We start from the raw sequence: 23,344 nt of genomic DNA, 5'->3' as shown, positions 1-23,344 counted from the left end.
GGGGGGTTGGAGGGCTAACTCTCCAAAGGCTACAGAGGCACCGTCTTGGCCTCCTCTCCTGACGTCTCAGCGCAGGGCCGCTAGTGTGGCTGCGTGCTCTGTGCCCCGAACGGCTCCAGGGGGCACTGCTCACACCACGGTCACCACAAGGAGGACTCTCTAGCAGGTGGCAGTAAAGGTTCTTGAGGGAGGGGGTGCCTTTTCTCAAGCTGTGTAAGAAATGTGACCTTGGGACTAGACACAATGCTGGAAATCGCATGCCCTTTAACACTGCTGCAGAGTCGACAGGATGAATGTGGTGCTGTTTCAGGTCCCTGGTTATTCTTTTAAAAGTGTTCCTGAGTATTAAGGTGATGGTTCTGTATGTCCCCCAGGAATCGAAAACTCAGAGCATAAACATAAGAAAAGATGCTCACAGTCATTAGCTGGTGGAGTGAAACAAATCAAAACCATAGGTACCACTTCAAACCCAGTAGGGCAGCTATGATCCAAAAGATGAATAACAGTGATGTCAGCAACGATGTGGAGAATGGGAAAACCTCACTCTCTGCTGGTGGGAGTAGAACATGGTGCACGCCCCAGAGAAATGAAAACATGTGTCCACACAAAATATTGTACACGATGTTCACAGCAATATTATTCATGGAAGCCAAGAAGTAGAAACAACCCAAATGCCCATAACTGATGAGTGGATAAACAACAGTGGTATATCCATACAGAGGAATATTATTCAGCAGTAAAAAGGAGTGAGATACTGATACACGCTACAGCACAGATGAACCTTGAAAACACTGCTAAATGAGAACAGCCAGTCATGAAGGTCACAGATTGCATGTTTCTGTTTATATGAAATGTCCAGAATAGGTGAATCTATAGAGACAGACAGTAGATTAGTGGTTGCCTAGAACTGGGGAGTGAAAGGGGGTAAGAGCGTTGGAGGGAGATTGGGAGTGACTGCTACTGGGCACAGAGCTTCTTGGTAGGGGTGATGGAAATGCTCTAGAAAATGGACTGTAGTGACCGAAAGCCATTGAATTGTGGTCTGTGAATTACAGCTCAACAAAGTTATTACAAAAATGAACAGAATGAAATCAAGTCAACCCAGATGCAGGGGAAGTTTTTAGTCTTCACCACTGCCACGGAAGAGTTGGAAGAAGACAGCTGTATTTTCCCCAGGAGCTCCCGTAGGCCCATTCCTCAGCCCTGCAGGACCAGAGAATCAGGTCAAATGATTACCTGGGATGATGCCTACTGGGTAATGGGATTATCTGTTACCTAACTGAAATGACTTGGTTAGATCTGTAAACTGCCAGCTACCAGAGGGGGAGAAATAGGTTCTCCAGAACACAAATAACACTGAAGAATGGATGGAAAATATTTTATAACTATTGATTTTTATTAAATACCATTGCACAAAATGCCAAGATTTCATCTAAAACATTATTTTCAACAGATATTGCCCCTGAGAGGGCAAAAATCGATTCTTGAGGGCAAAGAAACTTCATCTTTTTCCACACAAAGCACAGATACACACATTACAGAAACAAACATGCAGTGTATTCATGGCACTAACATTACATGGAGGAGGTGACCAGGAAAACAATGGCCCTCCCTCCCTCTCCCTCCAGGAAGGCCCCCCAACCCCCTCAGCTTGCCCGGAATGCTGGGGCTCAGCAGGGGTGCAGGGCTTCTGCTGCGGCCCTGGTCAGTCCACAGGCCGCCTGGATGTAGAGGCCCCACAACCCACCTGCCACCTGCCTGCCCCCCTGCCTCACAACCTCCCAGCACCCCTAAGTGCTGGGCACCCAGGGCCCACATTCCCTGCCCTGCGCCTCACCTCAGGGCCCCCATTTCCGGTCAGTCTCTTCCCTGGGCAGCAGCTGAGATGTTGTCAGCCAGCTGTTTACCTGCCCCCAGGCAAGCAGCTCACGTAGGAAGGGGGGTTCTTGCTCCCATCCTCAATCCTGAGTAACAGTGCAGTCAACATTACACCATCACCCAAAGCATCCATTTTTTTAGCCATAAGAGATTTTTTCTTTAGTTTCCAGTTTTCAATTAGGTATTTTCAGCATTTGAATCCTGCATTGGCCCTTAGAATCTATTCATTTCTGTTCCCCTTGGAATTTAACTGTTCGCATCTGCTCTTTACAAAGTTGGCTTTGAATAGTGAACATTGAACATTTAAATGAAAATAAGAAACTGCCTTTCTACATGTAATAATCTGCAGTCTTACGGGACTCTTATCTAATGGCTCTGAAGTAAAAGGAAAGCAAAAAGGAACTTAAAAAATTTCCCCCAGCACAGCTTTCCTAGTTTCATTTTATGCAGTTATATGCTTTAAATGAAACTATTCCAGGGTGTGAAATACTAGGTAAAATATAAAGGCACTCGGAGCAAGAAAATAGCACCATGCTGAGGTCTCTAATTTGCATGTGGTGCTATGCAATTATTTTTACGACCTACTTTCATACATTTTTTAGTATGATGTAAAATAAACGGTAGTGCCACAACTTCCCATCTTCCTCCAGTCTTGAAGCAAAGCTGGTGGGCTCCCGGAAAAAGAGCTCTGTTCTCACCGACCGGCTGAGCAGCCGATTTCCTAATCCTCAGCCTCCTGGTTTAAATCACAGCATAACCAGCTTCTCTGCCTCGACTCTTTACGTCAAGCGATTGCCTATGCAGCAAATGTATACTGAGTGCCTACTGTGTACCAAGCTCCACGGGTGTACACCACTGCTTTTCCCTTGACCCACGAGGAATGTTGCCATTGTGCAGAAACTCTGATTTGAACCTTCTGTTTTTACAAAAAAATCCACCAGGACCACAACTGAGAATTCTTGTTTGGGAAAGTCTGACAGCAGTGGTGACCCTGTAGGCACCAGCACCCTTGGGTGGGCCTCCACGTCACCCACATACTGCCCTAGCCCTTACCATTTAGGATTCCGGCTGGCAGTTGTCTCTTATGCCCCTGAATATAAATTACAGAGGTGCTGAGACCTATTGGTTAACAACAAACATATGGCACTTGTTAGGGTCCCCAGTCCTTCTGCAGAGAGCTTCAGGGGGTCTTGCCTGGGACCCCAGCCATGCAGCTTCTACAAAAGTCTATGGAACAAGGTGTTCTGAACCAAAATAACTCTCTCCTGCCTTTTTTTGGAGACATATTATCATTTTGCAAGTTCAGGGCTGTTTATGTGAGCATCGGTGTATTTGAGATGGTCTCATTACTTTACATTCACCCTTTTACAAAACGCTGTCTAAATCCGTTTGCACATTTAGGTCATTTTCAGCCTGAATAACCGAATGCCAATGTTTCCCACAGTTTTGTCCAAAATCACATGCTTTTAAGAATTCCCTTTCCTTTCTTTTAAAGAATACACAGAAAAACGTGGCAAAAACATAAAGATCCAACAAGGGTCACTTGTCTCGGGTCACTCAGCGTGACTGTGAATAAAATGGCTAAGACGCTCCCTGGTTTTTTTCTAGGTGCATTTTAATATTCCTCTCTCTCCTTACAGTCAGGATGCTCTAATTCCAGCTGGGAATCATCGGCTTCACCAAGATCATCCCCACGCTGAAAACTGAAGTTACCAACTTACTAACAGCCACATGGGGCAGATATAGCCACTTGAGGCCATCGCAAGGGCCACAGGCAGGTAACAGGCAGATGAGTCCAGAACAGGGGCACCTGCTACAGGCCGCGCCATTCCCAGCTCTGTGCTGCTGAAGGCGCCCCGGCCGCCTAAGTGTGTTTTCGTTTCCTTCTGCTGTAACGTTCCCACCCCAAGGAGCAGAGACTGCGCGGCTTGTCGCCGAGTTGATGACTTGGGTAGCCGGGCTGTCTGTGCCCATGCGACCGCACGCAGTCCGAAAGGAATTCACATCACATCAACGTGAATCATTGAAAGCATGGGATGGTGAACGGCAGGTAGGGGCTTAGTGCTTCCCTGGTCCCTGGGAACCGTCACAGGACAGCAACGTCCTTCACTGCCAACTACTCCCCTCCCCAGGGAAACCCAGGCCTGCAGGGAATGTCGGAGGAATCCCAAGGGCCAGATGCCAAGTGACCTCGTGGAGGCTGTAGGCAGGTTGGAAGGAGATTGGGAGCTGCCCAGCCACAGGAAGAGAGAAGGAGGAGGCACAGCACGTCGGGGGGGGAAGGTGGAGGGCGGAGGCTCAGGGAGGCCAGAGGGCGCTAGTCTGGGAGGTGGACAGAGGCCGGCGGAAGGCCGAGGCCCAGAAGGGCCAAAGCACAGAGGTCCGACTCGGCAGTGTTCCTGCAGGAGGAGTGAAACCCGACGGCGGGCACGGGTCCCCGAAGAACCCAAGACTGCCTGCCCTTCATCTCAGGCAGACGCGGTGGGGCCGCCCTGTCCGCACAGGCAGCAGGTACTGGCCACGGCGGACAGCTGCCCGGGGTCAAGGAAATCAAGTCACAGTCCCGCCGAGGGACGGGCCCTGGGAGGGAGGTTACTGCTCTGAGCGCGGGGAGCCCACGGGGAGAAGCCGCCCCCGAGCTGACAGAGCACTTCTGACTCACCCATCAAACTGGGAGAAGAAACCCCGCGGGGCTGCGCATCACGCAGAAGCGAGTCCCTCACTCCAAACGCGCATTCAGCAAATACGCCCCGAGAGGAACTGGGGCACGGAGCGCGCGCCCGACTGGTGGCACCCAAGGCCGCAAGCCCCCGGCCCGGGTATTTACCTGGCCACGCAACCGCCGCCCTGACCCCCCGCACCCTCCCGGGCACCCTCCCCGGGCTCCCCGGCTCCGCCCACCCACCTCCGCACCCGCGCACGGTGTTTCCTTGCTTTAAGTCACTGGGAAACATGGCAGCAAACAAGTCACTTCTCAGGAAGATATTCTGGGCTTGCCCGACCGTTCCATTTACCTGATTTTCCAAATCTTTGATCTGAAAAGAACATGTCAGGTGGGGCCTCCCTTAGGCCTGGGCCGTCGGGGCGAACCGCCCGCCCAGCGACAGGCGCCTTCGGGCCGGGGTGGCGAGTTTCACAGGGAGGCCAGCAAGTGACACCCTCCGGGTTCACGCGTCACCCTCAGCCCGGTACTTCCTCCTTCCCTGCCCACAGCACTGCAGAGGGAAAAACAATGACAATAACAGAAAACGGAGCTGGGTCTTCTCCCGATCATCTCGCCCTGAACGCCTATTCAGCGGGCGCGTCCACACGCCGCGGAGGATTCACTCCCTGCGGGTCCCCCGCCGAGGAGCCCCCGCGCCCAGGAGCCGGTGCGGCGGGCGGCGCTGTCACCCGGCTGCTCCCCCTGCGGCGGGCTCAGCCCGGAGCTCGTGGCCCACCGCCCCTCGCCCCGAGACCCTCCACGGTGACCGGGGTCTGGACGGTCCCAGGCTCTGCGTTCGCTGAGTGACGGTGCCCGTAGCAGGCGCCCCCACAGGAAGCCTGGTTCCGGGGACTCGGGCCACCCCTGTGTTCCCTACGCTGTCCTTCATCCCTGCGACGAGTCTACCTGGGGGCTGGCAGTGGGCACCTCCTCGTCCCGTCCCTGCTTCCCCAGCGTGACCACCGGTCTGCTGTCGGGGCTTCTTGCCCCGGTTCCCTCCTCCCACTGCTGAGGCCTGACCCCCGCCTCTCCCGCTCTCACTGCTGGCCCACCAGCACCACAGGGACCCTGGACATACTTGAAATGCAGGTTTTGGGGGCCACTCCCTGTCTGCAAAATCGGAATCTTTGGGGCTGCTGCCTGGGGACACGCAGTTTCATAAGCGACCCAGGCGACTCCTCCCGCAAACCTTTCTAAAGCGCCCACCCCCACTCCCGGGGCCGGTCCAGCCGCCTCACTCCAGCCTCAGCAAAGCAAGGGAAGAGGCTGCACCCTTTAAAGTAGCAACGGCCTCCACCCCCATCCCCCTCCAACAGACAGCCAGGGACGCGGGGCTGCAATAAGCTGGGCCCTGCGAGACTGCAGGCAGCCCCGGGCCTCCCCAGGCCTCCGAGGTTCGCTGCGGCTGCTCCCCCACTGCCGGCCTGCGGAGCAGCGTTTTATTGTATCAAAGGTACACCTTCAGCGTTTCTTCCTCCGCAGATTGCATCCTGTACAGATCTGTTTCTACCAGACAGACATCTTTCCACTCAGTCTGTCTGCTACTGCCCCCCTTTCCTCTTCTACCTCAAAAATAAACACAGGGGTCTTTCCATTTTTACCGTTCATTAGCCATCTCATTAAAAGACATTACCTTTTGAAACAACAAATACTTGGTAAAATTCAGCTCCTAAAAATTAATTAAATATTGATTTTCCAAGATTTCTCGTAAAGATTTACAGCCAGGCCTTCAATAAACTCTTGCAAGCAAGATAAGGTAACTCCTGCCTGAGCCTGAACTCTGGAAATCCTGTTGCCTTTCTTTCTTTCTCCGATTTCCCTTGTAATTTCAGCCCTATAAAGTGACTGAGCCCTGAACAAAGGAAAACAGACTCCAGAAAAACAGTGTTTTCTGAAATGCTTTTTAGTTATTTATCTTAAAAGAATCTAATTCATTTTCACTTCACTTTGAATCCCAAAAGCTTGAATAGCATTTCCGCCAACCCATAGGTAGAATCTGACAAAAGGGGCCTTAAAACTGGGGACTTTGGGCAAAAATCACTTCAATGATCAACTGCTTGTTTATGTAATGCTATTGTTTTGAAAGGTAAAACCTCAAAGAGTGTTTTTGTTGCTTATCCCAAAGCATGTGTGTGTGTGTGCACATTTGTGTGTGTGTGTGTGTAGCAGTAAATATAATAGAAAATCTTCTTATAAAATTGTGACGTCTGCATCTCCAGAACCTAGGGTTTTATGTTATTCATACAAATAGATAGATAGATGGGTAGATTAGATAGGTAGATGGGTGGATAGATAATGTTTTACAATGTATTTCTTCCTTTTAAAACAGCAACTGTTGCTTAGATTTTGTGGGGCAAGGCATGCTTCCCGGAGGCATATGGTTTGGGGGTTGCCATAAAAAGCTGGGTCTGGAGCCTTCCCTTAGAACAGAACACTGTGTTTATGACTTAACCATTTCTTGTTAGCAGCAGACAGTGTGTCCTCGAGTCCAGAACTCAGAGATGTAACCGTGGTCTTCCACATTAGAAACAACGCCTAATTAAACTGAGCTCATGTTCTGCACAATCCGCCCGAACACTGTACCCGTCGGTGTTTCATCAGAAAATGCGGGGTCCCAGTCAAGCTGTCTGGCTGCCTACTGGGCACAAGTCCAGGGGTGTGGCCCCAGTGCAGGCTAGAGCTGTACTGTCCCGAGCTCTAGGCTTTTTTTCCCGTGCCAGCCTGGCCTGTAGAAGCCCCGGCACCTCTCTGCATCTGCCTGCCGCTGGAGCGCACAGTTCTCCTGCACCCTGGCTGCTTGCCAGTGTGTGCAGGTGTTCAAGGCAGGTTTGAGATCCAGGTCATGCCAGCCACAGAGCAGGTACTCAGCCAGTGTGTGCTGAGTTAAGGAATGAATAAATCAGTGGTGAATGTATCAGTTGCTGGGCCTTGCCGTAGAAGCTTGAATACAGATTTGACAGAAATGACTTCTTTTTTACCTTAAAAAGCAGCATAAGAGGGTGTGGGTTGAATTTGCTTTCATACCTTCAGAGAGTTTTTTTCCTTGTCCATTATGCCTCACTGCTGTTAACGGTGAATAATTGTGACTCTAATATTCTCCCAGTTTTGTAGGCTTCCGTTGTCAAGACAGGTTCTAAATGAAGCGTATGCCCCCCAAAGCAGCCAAGAAGCTCTGCATTACAGAGAGAGGGAGCAATGGTTAGAAAAGATTCTGGCTAAGAAACAATTAGTGTTATCTCTGAGGCGCCTCCACCTGCTGGCTTCCAGGGACCCAGAAGTAGGGAAAAACACAGGACCTTACCTGGGCATAATGACCCCTGACTACAAATGCACTGTGAGGTCTGCACCTGCCTTATCTTGGTTTTTCCAGAGGACAAAAATCCTAGTGAGGGTCAACAACTGAATCTCTATCATCACACTCACTAAGTGGGACAAATATTTCCATGTCCCTTTACTCATCTTTTCAACTCGTTTGTTAGCTGCTCAAGGGCAGAGACTGTATCCCAGGGCCTAGCACAGTTCCTGGCACATAGTAGGTACTCAAAAATACTTAATAACAATCCTACACAGTGCAACCTCACAAAACAGGGAGGGACCTCAGAAGCAACTTAATCGATCTCTTCCTGTTCAAGATCAGAACAGTGAGAACCAGGGAAGCAGAATTAATCACCCAGGGTCACATCAGATGACATCAGAGGGTGCTCTTTTTAAAAGAAATTTTCTTCTCTCAGCTCATAACTCGTGGGAAAAATCCAAGAGACGCTCAGTGACCCTTCCATGGCTCAAGGCTTCTTCTGAGTAAGTGGGCCTCTGGAAGTTAGGGGTGTCAGGCTGAAACCCTCAGGAGAGGGAATTTGGAGGCTTTCTCTTGGTCAGTTTCTTTTGGGGGGTGGAACCCGTAGTTCTCCAGTAAATTCCTAAATTTAACACCTCTCATATTTTTTCTTGGCATTTAAGGGCTTCTTAAAGTCACAGTGAAGAGTCCAGCTTCTTACCCCTCACAGAAAACCAAACTATTCAATTAAAATCACAGCATTTTAATTAAGTCTGTGTAAGTCCACCGAATGCATTTGCAACAGCAAAATAACATGAAATTACGTAAAATGCACCATCGACTTATCACCCTACTGCTCATGAGTAACCCCACAAGCTTTCACTCCCATGTCCAGGTGACAGATACTAAAATCCCTGTTGTCCGCCTCTTATGAGGAAAGGGACATTCTTTCACCAGGACCGAGCCTCCCAGAGGTCTGCGAACACATTCCGTCTCCCGGATGAAAGATGGGCGGTGCTGCCAGCGAGGTTTCAGAGAAGTGGGGGGCGAAGGCCAGGGGGCTCCCCGGCGAGAGCCACTCCCTGGTGACCCGGGCACCTGCAGGCCCTCCGAGCTCCCGATTTACTAGCCCCTCGTTCAGGCCGTATTTTCCCCAGGCCTTGATTGCCTGGCTGTCTCTCTCTCCCCAGCATCAGGCTACTTGAGAACGGAACCTCCTGGCCCATGGGCCACATGCTCTGCCTCGTGGACTGTCTCTGCCTGCTGGGGGCAGGGACTGGGCCTGCGGACCCGGGCAGGAGCTGCCGTGGGGGAGCGGGGGGTGACTTCAGGTCCTGCCCTGGCCGCCCGCTGTCCATCCGCTTTCTGGCCCCCCTCGGCCATCTGCCAGGCGTCTGTGACAGGAGAGGGGGGAGGCGGGTCCCTCCAGACGTGAAGTGGGAACTGCGCCTCCAGATGGTGGCTGCCTGTGACACACTCGACCGCCTACTCACAGTCAAGAATCTGTTGTTTCAAATGGTTTTGCAGAGCAATTTTCTAAAGAGGATCTTTAAAACACATTGATGACTCATTACATTGCAGGATGATGGCACGTCTGGAGAGGAGGCGATGCAGTGTCTCTGCCTCCAGGTGGGTGCAGGGACCCGAGCAGCAGGGCCTTGGGAACCGCGTCCCCATCAGGTCCCTCCCAGGAGTCCTCAGAGTCCCCACCCCCTTACAGACAAGTCCTCCCCTGAGAGGGGCGACTGGGCCCTTGCAGGGCTCCAAACCCCCTTGCCCCTAAAACGTCCCCTGGGTGGTGCTGACACATCTCAGGAATCTCAAGGCTTCATCCAGGGACTGAGCAGGGCCACCCCCTGCTGGAAGCCTCATCGCAAGGGGACCCTGTGGAAGGCGGAAACATGGGTGGGTGTGCGGGGATGGGGCGCTGGGCGCGGAGGCGGGAAGGACGCAGGCACATCCTCTGGTGGTGCGGCCGCGTCGGCCTACAAAGCAAGCACGTCTGCACATGGGGCAGGAGCCGGCTTGGAGCTGCTGCACGAGGCCACGTCAGCCACCCGGAGACAAGTGAGGCCCCAGGTTGGCAGGAGATTGCAACGGCCCAGGGGTGTCTGACTCTTCCCATCAAAGGCAAACTCTGCCAGACCCCGTGGGGCTCCCCCTCCCAGCTTTCTGTTACACGGGGCCACCCCCCACTTGGAGAAAAACGCCCCATCCACAGGGTTCCTGCAGCTCAGCACTTCGGACATCCGTGCCTCCCTAAGGGCCGGCCTTGCTGTTACGGCAGCACATGCCTGAAGTTCCAGAAGATGGAGAGGGGCAGCGCCACCCCATGTCCCAGGGTGTTGGGGACCCCAGTGGAGCTGTCACCCCCAGGGCTGGCTCCCACCTTTCCGTGGACTTGAGGAGCCCCCACAGGCCAGTGGTCAGAGATGACCCTTTAGCAAGGGTGGTGGGGTGGATGAGGGGTTGGGAATGGCAGTGATTTGGAAGAAAAGTGGGGACCCCCCCCAGTCCAAAGCAAGCACCAGTCATGAAGTCCTTGCTAGAGCTTGGAGCTCCCCACCTGGGTTGCCACCACCTGGAAGCCCCCCAAGAAGCTCACTGTGATTCCAAGGGGTGCAGGGGCTCAAGGGAAGTGGGGATGGCAAGAGAGAAGCCCCAGCAGCTGGCAGGGCAATGTCCAGGATCAGGAAAGGTGTGGGTGTCTCGGCACAGGGGCTCCTACAGAGTACTGAGGACCTGCCTTAAGCCCCCTTTTATGGTGAGGAAGGTTCTGGGGACACGACAAAGGGACCATTCATGTGTATACGTGCTCTTCAGTCAGTACTGCTATGGTCTAAATGGGTGTGCCCCCTCCCCGATATTCATACTGAAAAACCCTAATGACCAAGGGGATGGTTTTAGGAGGTGGGGCTGCTGAGGTTGGGAGGGTGGAGCACCCTTACAGGAGACCCAGAGCCCCCAGCCCCTTCCACCCGCCATGTGAGGACGGGGCGAGAAGGGCCCGGGCCAGAGGGCCTCGTGCAGAGCCCAGCCGTGCTGGCGCCCTGATCTTGGGCTTGCAGCCTCCAGAACCGGGACATTGATTTCTGTCCACCAGCCCTCCGGCCTGTGGTACTTTGTTATGGCAGCCCAGGAGCAGAAGGGAAGCTCCCCTCTGCAGGAAGCCCAGAGCTCCATTAGAGAGACACCTTAAACACAGAAGCACTCAATGTGGTAAAACTATAAAATTATTACTTGCAAGGCTTCACAAGCAGTATCCTTCTTGCAGTCTGATATTTCTCATTCCCAACTGAGTGTTGACCTGAACCAGAGGCTGAAAGTGAGAAATGTAAGCGAGGGTCCCGGGTGGAGATGTGGTAGAAACATGCAGCAGAGAGATGCCCTCACAGGCGCTCTGGCTGAACGCTTTGGTTGAGCTGTTTAAAAAACATTTCACATAAACTAATGCTCTTACTGGCAGTGTGACAGCAGTTGGTGATGATTTCCCCAAGGAAACCACTAGCTTTTATCATCCCTTTCAATTATCATTTGTCTTAATTCTCTAGTGCACACATCAATATTTGTCCTTAGAAAATCCTACAAATAGAATTCTCTAAGCACTTTAAAACACTAATGGCTGGTGTTTAATAGAACAAGACAAAAAAAATATTTTTCTTTAAAAGAAATTATCATTACTATGATTTTACCCCAAACAGTTCCCCAAATGCCAGGTATCTATCCTATTATCCAAGTGGCCAGAGCGACACTACCCTGTCACCTCCGGGAGGCAGGAGGTGGATTTCCGGTCCTGTTGGCCTCCCCGCTTCCTCCTCGGGTGGATAAAGGAGCCGCGTGAGCAGGTGGCGGAGGGACCTCAGTGCGGGGCTGGTCTGTCTGTCCCCAGCAGGCTTGAGCTGAAATATCAAAGGGAGCACACGTGCGGGTTGTCACAGAGAAGTGGCTGTGCTCCCGAGCCACCGCAGGGACTGGTGTCCCCCCACAACTGTCCAGTCCAATCCATGGTCCTGCCCTCTGACCACCAGGCCTCGCCCACAAGGAGCCCTCACACGGACACGCATCCCAGGGGAGGTGGAGCCCAGATTTCTGAGGAAGGGAGTAGCCCCTCTTGTTTGCAAAGGCTTGTGTGGACTTCCTCCGGGAAGGGCTTCGGAGAGGGAGCTGGCTTCCTCTAAGGACAGGCAAACATTGTGATTAAGTAGGAAACATTTCCAGAACTTAAGATTAAGAACAGCAGAAGACTGTCACGACCAACTCGCTATGCCGGGGCTGCTCTGCAGACGTCTGAGGCTCTGTCCCCATGGGGTAAAACGTGATCTCGGGTCAGTCCTGGCTGCTGCACAGACGTAGTGGATTCTGGCTCAAAACGCTTGCAAGCATAGCCATGAGGCTTTTGGATATTTATATACTTTTGATTTCAGCATTAAATGTGTTTCTTGAAAGGATGAAAATTATTCTTTTGAGCCAAGGAAACTGAATTCCAATATTTACTATTAAAAGATAATGCAAAAAAAATGAAATCTTTTTAAAAAGTCTCTTGCCTGCCAGTGTACACTTATGCCCATAATAGAAATAGGTTAATTCAAGCCCATAAGCCCCAAGCAAAACCGGCTGCATTAAAAACATTATAGAAAAAGCAGACCCTCCCATGACCTAGAAAAGAGGGCCAGCGATTCTGGCTGTGCAAAAGCTTCCCTGGTCTCGGAGTTTGGGACAACAGCTCCCTTCCGCACAGGCAGTTTCCCCCACACCGCGAATGACCTCACACAGCATGAATGACCTCACGTAGCCTCCCCAGAAGTTGTCAAACAAAGAACACGTCACCACTCGTTATACAAATAAGTTTTGTGCAAGTGTTTTCTTTTTACTTTTTCTGTATAAAAAAATATAAAGTAAGCCGAAAGAAGACTCCCAGTGATCCACCCCTTCCGTGCTGCCGCTCTCTAGGGATGAAACTGTATGATGCGCAATTTAAATAATCAGTTTCTTTACTGTGGCACATTCCCACAGCTACTGAGGTTCTGAAAGGTTTTAGACCAGCCCTTTTCCACTGGGAGAGATGGCTAACTGTCGATTCTCTGCATCGCAGTTGTGTCCACGGAAAAGAACAAGGTTGTGAGTCTTTCACGCCAACTAAACTAAACACTGAGCATGTGTTGATGTTGGGGAAGCCGAAGCTCTCTGGGAGAAATAGACCCAAAACAAGCAAAATGCATCTATTTAGCAATTTTCCTGCAATTTTGTGCTAATTAAGAGCATCTGTTAGTGGGCAGGAATCGACGATTGAAGGAATTGTTTATTCCTTTCCAGAAGGAGAAGGGGGAGTGTGGGAGTTGTTGTGGGAAGGAGAGGACAGAAGGGTGGCTGGGCAGAGCCTGAACCCGGTGTGGCTGGGAGTGCGGAGCCTCCCCCCCACCCCTCGGCATCGCCCTTAGATCGCAGTGGTTTTTAAGACGTCAGCTGAGTAGCGGCCGGACTCTGGAGAGCCTGGGTGGCAGCTCGTGTGCCTGCCCTCTGCACACACACGTGCTGGGCCTTGCTCCCAGCCTGCCCTCTTCTCAAAGAGCAGGGTCAGTTACACGTTTTGTAGTGACACTAAAAATTGAGGTACCCCATGCAGAAATGTCATTAAGGAAAAAGAATCTCAATTTCAGTTCTGGCTAGGAGGGTAAACACATCCCTCTGTGTTCTGCACTGAGTGCGGCCACAGCACCAGGACAGAACGCTGGGGCAGGGGACCCTGGGCATAAACACCAGGACAGAACGCTGGGGCAGGGGACCCTGGGCATAAACACCAGGACAGAACGCTGGGGCAGGGGACCCTGGGCATAAACACCAGGACAGAACACTGGGGCAGGGGGCCCTGGGGATAAACACCAGGACAGAACGCTGGGGCAGGGGACCCTGGGCATAAACACCAGGACAGAACGCTGGGGCAGGGGACCCTGGGCATAAACACCAGGACAGAACGCTGGGGCAGGGGACCCTGGGCATAAACACCAGGGCAGAACGCTGGGGCAGGGGACCCTGGGCATAAACACCAGGACAGAATGCTGGGGCAGGTGCTGAGGGGCTCCTCCTGCCCAGAGACTGGGGCAAATCCCCCACGCCCTGTCCTTTCCTCCCATTCTCCATCCCAGCACCCCAATCCCAGGCGATCCCACTGCAGTGATGGAAACCACGGTGGGTTATGGCACCTAAAACTGAGGAAAAGGAAGCTTCCCGTGTGATGGAGGCTGTGGCCCCCAAGTGTGGGTGAACCCCTGTGAGCTCCTTCTGCCTGGTATTGGACACAGCCCAGGAAGGACACGGCAAAGCATAAGCAGAGCAGGGGAAACAAAGGTGCAAACTTCCTGGCCCGAGGCGCAGAAACCGCAGGGAACTGGGTACCGCTGGGGACCTCGGGGGGAAGGAAGCCACCCCACAAAGTGGTCATGAAGTCCCGGGCTCACACCGCATGTGCTCACAGCTGACCCTGCTCATGGCATCAAAGACTTTGAGAGCCGTGCCCACAGACAGCCCTCCACTGGGTCCCAGACTGGCCCCTGGGCGGCTTGCAGGTGGGACAGATCTGGAAAATGCTACAAGGGCTCGGAAAACAGAACCGAGGGTGAACGCCACGATCCATGGGAGGCTGGTGGCACTTGGGGCCCGAACCCACCCCAACTGCCTGTGAGAACAAATGCATAATGTCATCTGTAACACCGGAACACAACTCGGAGTCTCACGGTGTGTAAATGGCCAGCAGGTGCTCAAAACCATTCAGCATGTGAGGAATCAGGAAAATTCCAGCTGTGCGGGGAGGAGACAAGAGATGCCAGTGCTGGCACGATGCAGATGTTGGAGTCATTTGACAAAAACGTAAAAGCAACTGTTGCAGAAATACTCTGAGAAGTAAGAGCATCCGCTCTCGAAACCAGTGAAAGAAAGTGTGAACAGCAGAATCGAATCTACAAAGAGTCAAACGGAAATTTTAGAACTGAAAAATGCAATGACCAAAACGAAATCCCAGCGGATGGGCTCACAGTGGGCAGGACACCAGGCAGAGCCCGGGAGCTCGAAGACAGATGCACAGAGGGCATGCAATCTGAGGGGCAGAGAGGGGAGTGATGGGGAGAAGGACGGGCCTCAGGGGCCCGCGGGGCGGCACCACGAGCCTGACGCTCGGTCACTGGAACCCCAGGGGAGGAGGAGAAAGAATGGGGTGCAGAAAACAATATTTAAAGATATGATGGCTGAAAGATTCCCAGATTTGACAACAGACATGAACTAAAGACTCAAGAAGCTCAGCAAACCCCAGCGGGAAAGACCCCAGAGCTGCTCACCTGTACGTGCTACCACCAAATTGCTGGAACCAAGACAAACACAGCAGCAAGCTGACCCCATCAGCCTTGTGATGGACTCAGGAGCGGGCCTGGGTCAGAATGGCTTGGGGGACAGGCCTGGCCAGCCCTCTGCACAGGGACCCTGGGCCTGAGGTCCCCTCCCGGCGAGGCCCAGGCCCGTCTCTCCACGTCCATCTGCTGAACGTCTGCGACACTCAAACCTAAATCCAGCGTTTGGGTCCCCGCCAGTCTGTGCCTCCGTGTCACCACACAGGGGGCGGGCTGGGTGGCCAAGGGGACCAGAAATCCAACCAGCTCTGACAAGAAGTGCCCCATGATTCAGCCAGGCCCTGGCAACTTCTAGGAAGGAAGGAAAAAGAAAAAAGCACGAGGCAGAATCAACTCTCAGCTGCAGATTCACCCTCCCTGTCATCCTGGGGAGTTGGACGGAAATGCCAAACAACTCTGGGCTGTTTTTCAAATGACATCTTTAGGTTTACCGTGTTTTCTGTGTGTCAAAATAGTTCAAGTCTGGGCGAGACTGAAAGGCAGAAAGGGGTGGCTAAGAGAATAACGCATCATACACTGTCCGCTCTTGTCACAGGCGGCAGGAAGAGCGGCCAGACTCCAAGGGGGCCCGGGGAGACGCTGAGGTTTCCACGGTGTAGAGACCACACGGCGTCGCCGTGCATAGTAGGCACTTAAATGTCGGTCCTGTGACTCACCAGCCAGGGAAGGCGAGACTCGCTTGCCTTGGTCTGAGCATAGACAGGGCTTGCCCAAAGAAACAAAGAGGGATTTAGCAACAGCACTGGCCAGATTTTTAAGGATTCTGTCTCTTTCTCACACACACACACACACATCAGGCACCCAGACTTCCTGGGACTCACAATCCTAGAAGCTTATCATCATCTGTGTCAATGTCAGTCTGCTAGGAGTTCAGGGACTCACTTCAGTCAGAAAACTCCAGGCAGCTGCCACCTTCGCTCAATGCTGGTCAGTTCCTGAGACATCAGCCTCTCAGGACGGGGGCCTGCAAAGCCCTATGACCAACCACAAGGGTCCTTGGGTCCTAAGTAGCTGCCACAGCTGATGGAGAAGTGCAGTCATCAGGGGGTGGGGAGGACAGAAGAGCCACAGGGCAGAGGGAGAGGCGCCGAGAAGGGAACAGGTTGGGGGGAGGGGCATGAGAGCAAAGAGGGTTTGCCCCCCAGGTGCCTGCATAGCCATCTCCACACCCCACAAGTTCACCTGGGACCCGGGTTCTCCATAAGGGGTACCCAGGGCCTCTTTGAGGGCTCTCAGCCCACATCAGTCCCCTAGCCTTGTGCCAATCCCCCCCCCAGTTCCCGCACTGTGACCCCGAGGGTGCCCCACTAGCCTCTGGTGAGGCTCTGGCACAGTGCCAGACAGAAAGCCTGCCGATGGTAAGGCTCAGGGCTGCGGAGCACTGTTCTAGTGTTTGAGGTCTAGATTCTAAACAAGACATGACTTCTATCACCAAAAATAATAAAATGCACCACTCGGAGCCACCGAGGGCAGGGGAGCAGGATTATGGCAGAAAGAATGCCTCCCGGAGGCCTCCGTGAGCATCTGAAACACAGCGGCAACCACCCTGCAGGCTGGCACGGGGCCTGGCACCTGGGTGGGAGGCAGTGTCCCCAGAAATCCAGATGCGGGGTGGTGCATGATGGCCCCTTTGAGAAAGGGCGTAGCCCAACGTGAGGGGCTGGGTCGTGAGCAGGACGCCTGGGTGGGGAGCAAAGCCGTGCACACCACCTGCCGCTGACCCAGGGCATCATGGACTCCCGCCAGCCCTCTGCAGATTTGCCTGTGGTCACACAGCCGTGCAGCATGTGTTTGGAGCTGTGCCCGTCTCAGTTTCAGGCGTACGTTCATCCCTCAGGGACTAACTCTTGTCACCTGCATGCTGTCCATGTTTCACTGTGTCCACTTGGCCTCTCTGGCCCTTTAGATTGTGATGCAGTGTTTGGCAGCCTGCGTGAGTGCTGGCGACTACAGATAAGGCTCTGGCTCTGGGACATTTCTTGCATGACTCTGTATTTCTAGAGTACTTTTCTGTCTGAATGCACTGTAAGTTACAGTGCCTGATAAGTAGAAGCAGCCCAATAAATATTCCTTTCTCGTAGGTGGGAAGCTTCCAGCGGCATAAAACAGGGCAGAGAGCTGGCGGGGCAACTCTGGAACCAAAAGCACTTAAGCCTCAAACCTAAATGGAAGGAAAGATCTACGGTCTTCATGAGTAAGCGGCCCCGCTCAGGGACACGAAGAGCTGCCGAAGGAAGCAGCCCTCTCAGAGGCCAGTTATCGGGCCTGCAGCCCTGTGACTCTCCGGACTGCGTTCTTTGGTGAGCGAGGGTGAGACTCTCCAGGTTTGGTGTTGAGGCAGCCCTGGGGCAGCTGACCTTGGCCCAGTCCCTTTTCCCCACTTCATTCTGGAAATAGCAAGACTAAGGGGACAAACTGTGCAAATAAATATAGCAGACCTACGCTGATGACAATTTTGACCATATTTTTTAATAATATGAGAAAGAAAAACAAAGTTCCTCCCCCAGAGAAGAGCTTAAAAAACAGGTCATAGAATCCAGAAGACAGAAACTATTTCTAGCTTTAAATTTTACTTATTTACTTACACTGTATTCAAAGAGACCTTAAGGATGATTTACACCAACTCCTTTATATTGTAAGTGAAGGAAACCAAGCTCAGAGAGGTGAGATGACATCCCGAGGTCCCCCAGGAGGAGGCAGGGCTGTGACTTGGACCCAGACCTCAACACCGCCAGCCCCACACTTGCTCTGCTACGCCGTGCTGCCTGCATCCAGGGTCTGAGTTTGATGTTCCCTGTAGCAAGTTTTTCTGTTAATACAGATATTACATGCCCAATAGCAGCTTCAAAAAGGGATTCCAAATTTAAAACCATAACGGCTGCCTTGCAGAGACACACGCATGTGTGCAGTGAGCAACACATTTACAGAGCTCTTCATCCACAGATGTGGGGCACGCTAAAAAGGCCACCAGTGGCTCTGAAATGTCATGGTGATGAATCTCAGTGAGTTAAGGAGGAGAGCTAGCATGTACCAGGGAAAGGATTCGGGCAGACCTTTCTGATGAATGACCCCAAGAAGCTGAGATCTTGCCTCTCGCCAACCTCCCAGCCCATACTGGACATGTGGCATGAGTGAGAGATAAAAGTTTGTATTTTAGTCCACTGAAATATGGAGGATGTTTGTTACTGCCGCATAACCTAGCCTGTCCTGACTGATACAGGTATGATACAGGTACCTAAGGGGCACTGGGTAAAAGCAGGCTATCATTATCACGAATGCACCCCATAGAGCCTTCCCAGTGCCGCACCACCAGAGACTGAATGGGAGGCAAGGAGACCATCAGTCTTATGGTGATTCTCAGAAAGGGGAAGAAAGGATGCAGCCAAAGACAAGCCGCTGCCCAGAGAAGATGCGGAGGAGGCGGGAAGTGCTCCGGAAGGACCGCAAGGACATCCGGTCAGGAGCAAAGCCTGCTCTCGGCTCTGCTTCCCCGGCCCCAGCGTGCCATGCCGGCCTCCTCCCTGCCACCCGGAGTTCTCTCGCTCATTCACCAGTCAGCTCTGATTCCACTTACTCTTCAGGGTCTGGTTTTAGCCCCCACGGACTTCCCCCAAATGTCCTAGTCACTCAAGCCTCTACCGTGTGCAAAACAGACCATGCGAAGCAGGCGCCCCCTCGGTGCTTGCCTGTACTTCTCCCTGCGAGCTTCGGCGTCTCGTTCAGTGTGTTTCAAGAGGACCAGGCCTGTTTCTCTGACCAAACCACGTGCCTTGTGAGGACACCGCGTGTTTCACTGCTTTAACTTTCCCCCCTAAGAAGGATTCCAAGGCACATTTTTACATTTATTTAAATGCCACAGAAGAATGAACATGATATAATTTTTCAGATTGAGGACGATTTTGTTAGTACTTTGGAAGTAAGTAGGGAAATTCAATAGTTGGGCTTTTAGAGTAATACCTTATTCCAGCTAAATAGAAATACTATTTATTTATGTAGGTGGAAATAAACAATTATAAACCTTTGATGTCCTTGATACAGTGTTACTCTTATTAAAGCAACAGGTCACAAGTAGTTTAGCAAGAACCCTGAGACAAACTGGGAGAAAGCACTGTTGAGAATTTAAAACATTTCACTAAAAATTAACGTTTGTTTTGATAGGTAAGATTAATACATATTTACATACCAACTTTTAAATGTAAGCTAAATCTGTATGTATCCTAGCCCTTGAAACCCTAAAGTTAAGCTTTATCCATATCTATTTGTTGGGAAGATCACAGAGCTTTTCTATTACATAGAAAGTTCATTTTTATAATTCCAAAGACCACTGACTTGTAACCTTGACACTGTAAATATTTGCCACTACAAATTTTAAGTGCAAAAAGCTGCGTTGTTCAGGCGAAGGTGAATGCTGTTTGTCTCGGGGGGATGACCTTTGATCCTAACTGCTCCGATCTAGTTCTAACCGTCGCACCTTAAACAATGCCCTGCTCTGCAGATTCTCTGGAAGGTATAAAGGCCTCCCTCCTTGCAGGGATTTATCTTTCAGATGTAAAGTGACTTCAGCGCTTTGAAACACAGGGCACAGCACACACGCCTCACGGTGGGCGTGCTCTGCGCCTGCGTCCCCAGAAGCGATGCGTGGGGGTCCCTGGCGCTCAGCACCTTCCCTGCCCGCGCCCTCCCGCTGCTCCCAAACCGAGCCGAGCCGGTTTGTTGCCAAGTCAGTTTTCATCAGTTGTGCGAGTTATTGAAATTACATAATTTAATTAAAATTTAGGTAAACGGAGAAAGTCTGTGCACAGAAAGAAATGGCGTCTCTTTCCTGTAGAAACCAAGTCAGTAAGCGCTGGTTACCATTCTTAAGGGCTGCTGTGTTGGGGTGCAGGCAGTGACTGTAAAACGGAGTAACAAAGCACTGAAGTCTAGAACATTCCCCCGCAGATGCCTCACAAGGGTCACGCTTTTGTTCTACTTTAGAGAAACCCCAAATTGGACAAGATAAGGCCGTTAAGAAAGACCAGAAGCCCAGCCAGCGGCCATACTCACAACACAAGGCTGGCAAGTGGATGTACGTGCGTGCGTTTAAGTTGAACTACACTGTGTGCGCACTTTTTGCTAATCCCTGTTCTAGCTACCTTCTATATAACTGACCAATTACTGCAAATTGGTGAGTTTGGTTATGAGGCTTCTACTCAACTTGCTAATTAAATGGTTGTGAAGACTCCACAAGCGCGTAATTAGAGACGGCGCACCGACATGATCAGCTTGGGAGGATGCCAGACTAACGCCAGCGCGCAGAGCAGCGTGAGCCTGAAGCGGGAAGCGGGGAGGGGGGGGGCAGGAGAGTGACGGGGTGACCCAGAAATCTGCCTCTGTTGATTTCTCAAGAAGCTATGAAATTTCGCCCCCTTTGAAAATTCTTTTAGCATTCAACATTTTCACAGCACAGAATAAGCACTTATTTACAGATGAAGCGACATGAAAGTCAAGAGCAGGGAGGAGCCACGGGCAACAATCCTGGAAGCAGAACAGGGCCCCTCTTCCAGGCACAGCTCAAGGAGACCCAGGGGAGCGGGCAGGCCGGCGGCAGGGCCGCCCATCGCAGCGCCCGGCCGGCCTGGGCTGGCCCGACTCCACAGGCTGCTGCCAGGCCCCGGGCTCCGCCCCTGAGGGCTCAGCCGAGCCAGCGGTGCCGGGACCCCAGGAGAGAAGCCCACACTGCGAGCACAGTCACCCCGGGCTGTGTGAGCCGGAGGCATGCACCCCAGGCTTGGGGCCCGGCCTACCCCAGCACACGCACCTGCCTGGGGGCCGAGGGGCCCTTCCCGGGACGCCGTGGTGTCTGTATTCTCAACTCCCACCGCTGGGTCTGACCCACTCTCGGATTATGAATTTAGGGTATCAGAGGCCCACAAAGCCCCTGAGATCAACTGCAAACGAGTGTGTCTGCGGCAGAGGCCTGGCGTTCTGGAACGCCTGTCCCAGTGCCCGTCAGGTCCCCACCGAGTTCTCCCAGCTGGGGAACGTGGGGAACCGCTGTCCGGACCCAGTCATCTTCACGGCCCCAGTGTCTCCAGTCCCCGGGGCATGTGAGCTGAGCAGTCACACCATGTGCAGCCTCTCTGCTGCATTTCTCTCTTTCTCTGATTTTTTTCCTCCAAACTCCAAGCTGTTCCTACTTCTTCACTTCTATTTTTAAATTGAAAAATTCTGGTTCCAAAATAACTATAATCCAAGAAGGCTGCAGATAAAAGACACAGAAAATGAGATTTCCCGTTTCCCTTACCCCATTTCTCCCATTATTTTACGGTTTTGTTATTAAAACATTTTTTTTAACAACCTAAAAAGCACTTTTGATCTGTTTTTCCTTTTAAGTCAATGACTTGACCAAACCCACGTATCTTTATTTTAATTATCAGCGGCCTGGCTTGCCTACGTTTTTTAAGTAGGGACAGTGCTTCGTCCTCCGTCCCTCGTCTCCGCACACCAGTGACGAGGAAGGACGCGAGGCTGTCGGCGCTCATCAGGCACCAGCCTGCGCTGGGAGCTGCGCTTCACAGCCGGAACATTCCCGGTCCAGGAGCAGGGCCCAGGCATTCCGATTTCCCGGAACGATTCTCTGCATCCAAATGAATTCAAACGTGATGTATCTGCCTGCTTCTGATTGGGGTTGATGTCCTCAATGTGCGCATTAGTTAAATAAGTCATTTTTTACTATTTCTGTACTAAATGAATATTCACTATTCAAAAGAACATTCCTTATCATGATTATATAATCAGTTCAAATTTGTTCTTAGGCATGCTTGAAACTCCAACCTGACAAAATAGCTAAAATCAAGCTTTCAAATGTATTAGTTGTCTTGGAAAATACCTAAGAAGCCTTAATATCAAGCCTAAAACCTATAGTAGTCAACATATTTTCTGAGATCTAGATATTAGCACAGAGCTAGAAGGAGTACAGAGTAGAAAAGGTACTAAATCTGACCTCAGTCAACCCGGGTTATAATTCCTATTTACCTTAAGATGGTTATTTAGCAGAGTCCCTCTTAGGAGAATAGAAATCAGGCGTGTCTTAACTCAGAAGCCTGTTATGAGAACCGCTGGGCGACAGAGCAGCCTTCAGAAGCTGGGAAGACTTGTATGAAAGCAAATTACTGGCATAAACTGTTGGCTTTTTCACACAAGTGCCTTCCAGAACGGCCCGGGGGCTCCGGGCTCACAGGTTGTTACAAAGAAGCAATAAGGACCATGTGGGCGAGAAGTAAGGTGGGAGGGAAAAACCAGGGTAGCCAGAGTCCTAAGCAGAAGAGGTCGCTCACAGGAGCGCGCAGTAGGAGGACAGGTGCTTGGCCGTGTCCTCCACAAACCCCAGGGCCCTGCCAGCGCTTCATGCAAAAGGCCGGTGCACTAGGAGGCCAGCAAGGTCCCAGTCTTGGCGGCTGGAGGTGCTCCCCTGCCTGGCAAACAGCAAGTGCCGGGGCTTCCGCTGCAGGTCTGTATGGCCTGACAGCAATGGGTCTGCAGGCCGGGGGGGCTGCCCGGAGAGTGAGCGCCAGGAAGTTCCCCAGGGGCTGGGTGGCCGCTCCTGAGAGGCGAAGCCAGTGCTTCCCGGGGAAGCGAACACGCGGCCTCCACTTTTCCCATCCCCACAGCAAGCACCATCAGGCTGGGGGCCCGGGGCTCTCCCATAGCTAATTCCTCTTGATCTGAACAGAGAAAAGCATGTCATTTCACACCTGTCGTTTCTTCTATGAACTTCTGAGCACTTTTTTAAACTGAGATACAATTCACATGCCATAAAAGTTATCATCTTAAAGTGAACAATTGAATGGTTTTCATATACATATGCAGGTTGTGCAACCTTCACGAATACTTAACTCCAGATATTTTCATCACCTCAAAAAGAAACCCTGTTCCCAGGAGTAGTCACTCCCCATCCACCTGCTCCCAGCCCCTAGCAACCGTTGATCTTCCTGTCTCTACAAATTCGCCTGTTCTGGTTCTTTTATTAAAACGGAGTGGTGCAGTATGTCACCTTCGGTGACTGCCTTCGTTCGCTTAGCATGTTTCCAAGGTCCATCCACTTGGTGG

General features: G+C 51.9%; 1 protein-coding gene across 1 annotated transcript in view; it reads right to left on the bottom strand.

The window, feature by feature from the left end:
• Window positions 1-21,850, bottom strand: part of METTL24 (methyltransferase like 24) — a 43,633-nt gene extending 21,783 nt beyond the window's left edge. Inside the window, 2 exon segments of the mRNA XM_073220764.1 lie at window positions 20,506-20,563; window positions 21,741-21,850. Coding sequence (XP_073076865.1) covers window positions 20,506-20,563; window positions 21,741-21,850 — 168 coding nt within the window.
• Between the last annotated feature and the right edge of the window lie 1,494 nt (window positions 21,851-23,344).

Source organism: Manis javanica, chromosome 13 (assembly GCF_040802235.1).
Source record: "Manis javanica isolate MJ-LG chromosome 13, MJ_LKY, whole genome shotgun sequence".
Classification (NCBI taxonomy): Eukaryota; Metazoa; Chordata; class Mammalia; order Pholidota; family Manidae; genus Manis; species Manis javanica.
This window is presented reverse-complemented; position numbering and strand designations above follow the sequence as displayed.